The sequence below is a fragment of the Calliphora vicina genome, chromosome 1 (assembly GCF_958450345.1).
Source record: "Calliphora vicina chromosome 1, idCalVici1.1, whole genome shotgun sequence".
In the NCBI taxonomy this organism is placed as follows: domain Eukaryota; kingdom Metazoa; phylum Arthropoda; class Insecta; order Diptera; family Calliphoridae; genus Calliphora; species Calliphora vicina.
The window spans coordinates 68,004,523-68,014,124 of NC_088780.1; the positions used below are offsets into that span (position 1 = coordinate 68,004,523).

Consider the following 9,602-nt stretch of genomic DNA (forward strand, 5'->3'; position numbering starts at 1 on the left):
ATTATTATTATTATTATTATTATTATTATTATTATTATTATTATTATTATTATTATTATTATTATTATTATTATTATTATTATTATTATTATTATTATTATTATTATTATTATTATTATTATTATTATTATTATTATTATTATTATTATTATTATTATTATTATTATTATTATTATTATTATTATTATTATTATTATTATTATTATTATTATTATTATTATTATTATTATTATATTATTTATTATTATTATTATTATTATTATTATTATTATTATTATTATTATTATTATTATTATTATTATTATTATTATTATTATTATTATTATTATTATTATTATTATTATTATTATTATTATTATTATTATTATTATTATTATTATTATTATTATTATTATTATTATTATTATTATTATTATTATTATTATTATTATTATTATTATTATTATTATTATTATTATTATTATTATTATTATTATTATTATTATTATTATTATTATTATTATTATTATTATTATTATTATTATTATTATTATTATTATTATTATTATTATTATTATTATTATTATTATTATTATTATTATTATTATTATTATTATTATTATTATTATTATTATTATTATTATTATTATTATTATTATTATTATTATTATTATTATTATTATTATTATTATTATTATTATTATTATTATTATTATTATTATTATTATTATTATTATTATTATTATTATTATTATTATTATTATTATTATTATTATTATTATTATTATTATTATTATTATTATTATTATTATTATTATTATTATTATTATTATTATTATTATTATTATTATTATTATTATTATTATTATTATTATTATTATTATTATTATTATTATTATTATTATTATTATTATTATTATTATTATTATTATTATTATTATTATTATTATTATTATTATTATTATTATTATTATTATTATTATTATTATTATTATTATTATTATTATTATTATTATTATTATTATTATTATTATTATTATTATTATTATTATTATTATTATTATTATTATTATTATTATTATTATTATTATTATTATTATTATTATTATTATTATTATTATTATTATTATTATTATTATTATTATTATTATTATTATTATTATTATTATTATTATTATTATTATTATTATTATTATTATTATTATTATTATTATTATTATTATTATTATTATTATTATTATTATTATTATTATTATTATTATTATTATTATTATTATTATTATTATTATTATTATTATTATTATTATTATTATTATTATTATTATTATTATTATTATTATTATTATTATTATTATTATTATTATTATTATTATTATTATTATTATTATTATTATTATTATTATTATTATTATTATTATTATTATTATTATTATTATTATTATTATTATTATTATTATTATTATTATTATTATTATTATTATTATTATTATTATTATTATTATTATTATTATTATTATTATTATTATTATTATTATTATTATTATTATTATTATTATTATTATTATTATTATTATTATTATTATTATTATTATTATTATTATTATTATTATTATTATTATTATTATTATTATTATTATTATTATTATTATTATTATTATTATTATTATTATTATTATTATTATTATTATTATTATTATTATTATTATTATTATTATTATTATTATTATTATTATTATTATTATTATTATTATTATTATTATTATTATTATTATTATTATTATTATTATTATTATTATTATTATTATTATTATTATTATTATTATTATTATTATTATTATTATTATTATTATTATTATTATTATTATTATTATTATTATTATTATTATTATTATTATTATTATTATTATTATTATTATTATTATTATTATTATTATTATTATTATTATTATTATTATTATTATTATTATTATTATTATTATTATTATTATTATTATTATTATTATTATTATTATTATTATTATATTATTATTATTATTATTATTATTATTATTATTATTATTATTATTATTATTATTATTATTATTATTATTATTATTATTATTATTATTATTATTATTATTATTATTATTATTATTATTATTATTATTATTATATTATTATTATTATTATTATTATTATTATTATTATTATTATTATTATTATTATTATTATTATTATTATTATTATTATTATTATTATTATTATTATTATTATTATTATTATTATTATTATTATTATTATTATTATTATTATTATTATTATTATTATTATTATTATTATTATTATTATTATTATTATTATTATTATTATTATTATTATTATTATTATTATTATTATTATTATTATTATTATTATTATTATTATTATTATTATTATTATTATTATTATTATTATTATTATTATTATTATTATTATTATTATTATTATTATTATTATTATTATTATTATTATTATTATTATTATTATTATTATTATTATTATTATTATTATTATTATTATTATTATTATATTATTATTATTATTATTATTATTATTATTATTATTATTATTATTATTATTATTATTATTATTATTATTATTATTATTATTATTATTATTATTATTATTATTATTATTATTATTATTATTATTATTATTATTATTATTATTATTATTATTATTATTATTATTATTATTATTATTATTATTATTATTATTATTATTATTATTATTATTATTATTATTATTATTATTATTATTATTATTATTATTATTATTATTATTATTATTATTATTATTATTATTATTATTATTATTATTATTATTATTATTATTATTATTATTATTATTATTATTATTATTATTATTATTATTATTATTATTATTATTATTATTATTATATTATTATTATTATTATTATTATTATTATTATTATTATATTATTATTATTATTATTATTATTATTATTATTATTATTATTATTATTATTATTATTATTATTATTATTATTATTATTATTATTATTATTATTATTATTATTATTATTATTATTATTATTATTATTATTATTATTATTATTATTATTATTATTATTATTATTATTATTATTATTATTATTATTATTATTATTATTATTATTATTATTATTATTATTATTATTATTATTATTATTATTATTATTATTATTATTATTATTATTATTATTATTATTATTATTATTATTATTATTATTATTATTATTATTATTATTATTATTATTATTATTATTATTATTATTATTATTATTATTATTATTATTATTATTATTATTATTATTATTATTATTATTATTATTATTATTATTATTATTATTATTATTATTATATTATATTATTATTATTATTATTATTATTATTATTATTATTATTATTATTATTATTATTATTATTATTATTATTATTATTATTATTATTATTATTATTATATTATTATTATTATTATTATTATTATTATTATTATTATTATTATTATTATTATTATTATTATTATTATTATTATTATTATTATTATTATTATTATTATATTATTATTATTATTATTATTATTATTATTATTATATTATTATTATTATTATTATTATTATTATTATTATTATTATTATTATTATTATTATTATTATTATTATTATTATTATTATTATTATTATTATTATTATTATTATTATTATTATTATTATTATTATTATTATTATTATTATTATTATTATTATTATTATTATTATTATTATTATTATTATATTATTATTATTATTATTATTATTATTATTATTATTATTATTATTATTATTATTATTATTATTATTATTATTATTATTATTATTATTATTATTATTTATTATTATTATTATTATTATTATTATTATTATTATTATTATTATTATTATTATTATTATTATTATTATTATTATTATTATTATTATTATTATTATTATTATTATTATTATTATTATTATTATTATTATTATTATTATTATTATTATTATTATTATTATTATTATTATTATTATTATTATTATTATTATTATTATTATTATTATTATTATTATTATTATTATTATTATTATTATTATTATTATTATTATTATTATTATTATTATTATTATTATTATTATTATTATTATTATTATTATTATTATTATTATTATTATTATTATTATTATTATTATTATTATTATTATTATTATTATTATTATTATTATTATTATTATTATTATTATTATTATTATTATTATTATTATTATTATTATTATTATTATTATATTATTATTATTATTATTATTATTATTATTATTATTATTATTATTATTATTATTATTATTATTATTATTATTATTATTATTATTATTATTATTATTATTATTATTATTATTATTATTATTATTATTATTATTATTATTATTATTATTATTATTATTATTATTATTATTATTATTATTATTATTATTATTATTATTATTATTATTATTATTATTATTATTATTATTATTATTATTATTATTATTATTATTATTATTATTATTATTATTATTATTATTATTATTATTATTATTATTATTATTATTATTATTATTATTATTATTATTATTATTATTATTATTATTATTATTATTATTATTATTATTATTATTATTATTATTATTATTATTATTATTATTATTATTATTATTATTATTATTATTATTATTATTATTATTATTATTATTATTATTATTATTATTATTATTATTATTATTATTATTATTATTATTATTATTATTATTATTATTATTATTATTATTATTATTATTATTATTATTATTATTATTATTATTATTATTATTATTATTATTATTATTATTATTATTATTATTATTATTATTATTATTATTATTATTATTATTATTATTATTATTATTATTATTATTATTATTATTATTATTATTATTATTATTATTATTATTATTATTATTATTATTATTATTATTATTATTATTATTATTATTATTATTATTATTATTATTATTATTATTATTATTATTATTATTATTATTATTATTATTATTATTATTATTATTATTATTATTATTATTATTATTATTATTATTATTATTATTATTATTATTATTATTATTATTATTATTATTATTATTATTATTATTATTATTATTATTATTATTATTATTATTATTATTATTATTATTATTATTATTATTATTATTATTATTATTATTATTATTATTATTATTATTATTATTATTATTATTATTATTATTATTATTATTATTATTATTATTATTATTATTATTATTATTATTATTATTATTATTATTATTATTATTATTATTATTATTATTATTATTATTATTATTATTATTATTATTATTATTATTATTATTATTATTATTATTATTATTATTATTATTATTATTATTATTATTATTATTATTATTATTATTATTATTATTATTATTATTATTATTATTATTATTATTATTATTATTATTATTATTATTATTATTATTATTATTATTATTATTATTATTATTATTATTATTATTATTATTATTATTATTATTATTATTATTATTATTATTATTATTATTATTATTATTATTATTATTATTATTATTATTATTATTATTATTATTATTATTATTATTATTATTATTATTATTATTATTATTATTATTATTATTATTATTATTATTATTATTAATATTATTATTATTATTATTATTATTATTATTATTATTATTATTATTATTATTATTATTATTATTATTATTATTATTATTATTATTATTATTATTATTATTATTATTATTATTATTATTATTATTATTATTATTATTATTATTATTATTATTATTATTATTATTATTATTATTATTATTATTATTATTATTATTATTATTATTATTATTATTATTATTATTATTATTATTATTATTATTATTATTATTATTATTATTATTATTATTATTATTATTATTATTATTATTATTATTATTATTATTATTATTATTATTATTATTATTATTATTATTATTATTATTATTATTATTATTATTATTATTATTATTATTATTATTATTATTATTATTATTATTATTATTATTATTATTATTTTTATATATTAAATTAATTATTATTACAAATAAATAACAAAATTAAATTATTCAACATTTCCATAGAAAACAAGTGATTTTTATTCCTGAGGTTAACATATTATGGGTATTACAGTATCGAGGTTATGAAATTTTAGTTGGGTATGTTACATACCATCGGAAAGGCTAATGTGTCTAGTTTCTCTGCGTAAGTTTAATTTTTAAGGTTTACACACAAATATGAAAAAAATTAAAATAGTGCAAATTTAAAAACCTTTGTCTTGAGTTACAAAACATTTATTTTGATAGATATCCCACTCGCATCCCACTAAGCGACCAAAAAGATTTTAAAGGAAAAGAATTAATAAAAAAAGAGTCCATTTTGGAAAAAAAAAGTCAAAAAGGTTTTTGATTTTTCAAAAAAAAGTAAAAAATTTTATGTCTTGAGTTACAAAACATTTTTTTTATAGATATCCCACTCGCATCCCACTAAGCGACAAAAAGGGTGTTAAAGGAAAACACATAAGCTTTCTTTTGAGCAAAAAAAAAATTAAAAAATGGGTCCATTTTTTTAAAAAAAGTCAACAAAGTTTTTGATTTTGCAAAAAAAATTAAAAAATTTTAAATCTTGAGTTACAAAATATTTTTTTTGATAGATATCCCACTCGCATCCCACTAAGCGAGACATAAGCTTTCTTAAAAAAAATAAAAAGGGCCCATTTTGAAAAAAAAGTCAAAAATATTTTTGATTTAAAAAAAAAAAATCAAAAATATTTTATTAAATTTTTTTAAATTTTTTTTTCGAAAGATTGCATAAATAGCTATCTAAACTATTTGGGACACATTTTGCTAAGAACAATAGGTAATAAGTTATATGGATAAAAAAAAACACCTGTTTGGCCAAAATGTCAAATTTTGACCTCCTATAACTCAGAGAGTTCTTGACCGATCTTGTTGAAAAATGGTGTCCGAATTACTATCCAATAGAACTAACATTGGTGCAAATTTCATCGCGATCGGAAGACATCGATTTCAAAAGTTGGTGCACTTGACGTGAAATGCCCCATATACAGATTCGTCAAAACTGACGTTTACAAAAATGGTGTATCAGCTTTTCTTCATTTAACCCCATCAAATAAAAAGGATAGTGATACATTTTTCATACATATTTGCTATTCCTTACTTACGTTGGGGTTAAATGTGTGATGCCACTTTGATACATTTTAACACCGTGAAGTATCTGTTCATCATCTGTGCTCCTAAGTAAAGTCGAGTTTAATTCTCTTAAAATGTACTTTATTTTTGACTATGATTATGGGCCAATGAAAATATATTATTAGAACTAAAATATAAAAGTTTTTGTTGTCTTTATTTACAATACAGTACATTATAAACCGTGAACAGTTATCAATAAAATTAGTACCAAAATATCCTAAATATTGTTACGAAATTGTACTTGAATTCAAATATAACGATTTTAAGGGCTGATTTTAAAGTAGCATAATGCTTTCAAATAACATTGCTGTAATAGAAAACTGTAACATATCTGTGGGCATTATTAAATAAAAGCTTTCAGTTGACCATTGATCGTAAGTTAGCAACGCTGTTTGAATTCGAATATTCAGTTAAAGAACATTGTAGAAAGTACACCACAGATGGCGTATGATCTAGAATATTCGAACTTTGACAGTTAAAGAGCAATCTAGAGTGCAGATGGCAGTGTTATAAATAGTGGCAGAGGTTGCAGTCGTTAGTGAGTTTATCAGAGACGCTTTTCGAATAAACATCAACTAAGTGCCTCAAAGTGTGTTGTGTTTTTCAAGTAAATTCGTGTACATTATAAATTGTGTCTGTATTTCTGAGAATTTATAAACGTGTATAAAAAACATTGAGTGGCTATTTAATTCTGAGGTTGTTGTACATTTTGAATAAATAAAGAGTTGTTACAATTTTCAAACTACTGAACGGCTTTTATTTGCAATCAAAAGTATCCGGTTTATTTAAAGGAAATAAACTAGCGTTTTGCAAAGGTTAAAACGTAACAATATGATATTAATCTTATCTTTTCCATTTTTCCACCACAAACAACTTTTTTTCTTTAGTTGTACCTTTAACTTTTATTGTTTACCTTTTTTGTTTTTTTTATAATTTTCAATGTCAGATCTTCAGCGGTTCCAAGCTTTATTTTATAAACATTTATTTATTTATTATTTACATATATTAGCATACACTACAAAAAATACAAGTGCAATATTTTTTTAACAATCTAAAAAGTCGACTTTTTTTTCGGCTATTTTCGACTATTCGACTTTTGAGATAACATAATCGATTGTTCGACTTTTTTCCGACCAAAAAGTCGATTTCGACTTTACGACTTTTTCAGGAAATAGTCGATTGTTCGAACAATCGACTTATAGAACCCTAAGTCGATTGTTCGAACTATCGACTTGTAAAACCCTATTAAGCAGTAGGGATTATGTTATCTCAAAAGTCGATAAAAGTCGAAAATTTTCGATAAAAGTCTAATAGTCAATAAAAGTCGACTTTTTAGATTGTTAAAAATATTGCACTTGCATTTTTTGTAGTGTATGCTAATATATGTAAATAATAAATAAATAAATGTTTATAAAATAAAGCTTTTTTCTACACAAAATTCATTCAACATTATTCTAACTATTATCGCCTTGATAAATTTCATTTTTATTGCTAAACATTACACAAGGCGCATCAATAAATGTAGAAACCATGTATTTCTTACAAGAAATGGTAAAAAGTTGAAAAAAGTCGATTAACTAAAAAGTCGAAAGTTCTAAAGTCGACTTTTCATAAACTACCAGAAGTCGAAAGTTTAAAAAACGGAAAAAGTCGAAAAGTCGACTTTTGTTTCAGCTATAGAACCCTATTAAGCAGCACTTATTTCGAACGAAATTAAATCCAACAGCTGATCATGTTTTTGCATACAAATTTTTCGCATAAAAAAAAACATAATTTTCCGACGCGCGTGATCAAAACAACCTGGAAAATCTGATTGTTTTTGTTGATGTTGTACACACCATATTATTTTTTTTGGCGTGGTGAATATAAAAGATAAAATTTGTTATTGTAATAGTTTGTTAAAATGTCAAAATGAAGTTTGTTACATATGAACAAACCGCAACATAACCTTAAAATAAAGTAATCATTAAAAAATTGCAAACCGCAACATAACCTTAATAGTGCATTTACACCTACGCTATAAACTTGTTATAAGTTGTTTATGGTGATAAACTAGTTTGAGAAACTTGTTTATCCTGTTGCGGGCGAGACAGATTCCAAAAACCCAGAGGCACTATGTTTAGATGTTCAATGTTCCGTTTGGGAATGCTGTTTGTTGGATGGTGTAGTTGTCTTGTTTATTGTTTAGATTGTTGATTTGTTTGTTTTAGATGTATAATTTCACTAGCATGTTTTTATTATGTTCCGGTTTATTAAGTAATTTTGT

At 10.3% G+C, this 9,602-nt stretch overlaps 1 protein-coding gene and 1 pseudogene across 1 annotated transcript; both read right to left on the minus strand.

The window, feature by feature from the left end:
- LOC135949496 (GATA zinc finger domain-containing protein 14-like) lies at nt 1-1,572 on the minus strand (annotated as a pseudogene).
- A 3,298-nt stretch (nt 1,573-4,870) lies between these two features.
- LOC135949497 (GATA zinc finger domain-containing protein 14-like) lies at nt 4,871-5,725 on the minus strand (the record flags this gene model as incomplete). The annotated part of the gene is made up of 1 exon (XM_065499078.1): nt 4,871-5,725. A coding segment is annotated over one exon (855 nt), but the record flags the coding sequence as incomplete, so codon positions are not given.
- Between the last annotated feature and the right edge of the window lie 3,877 nt (nt 5,726-9,602).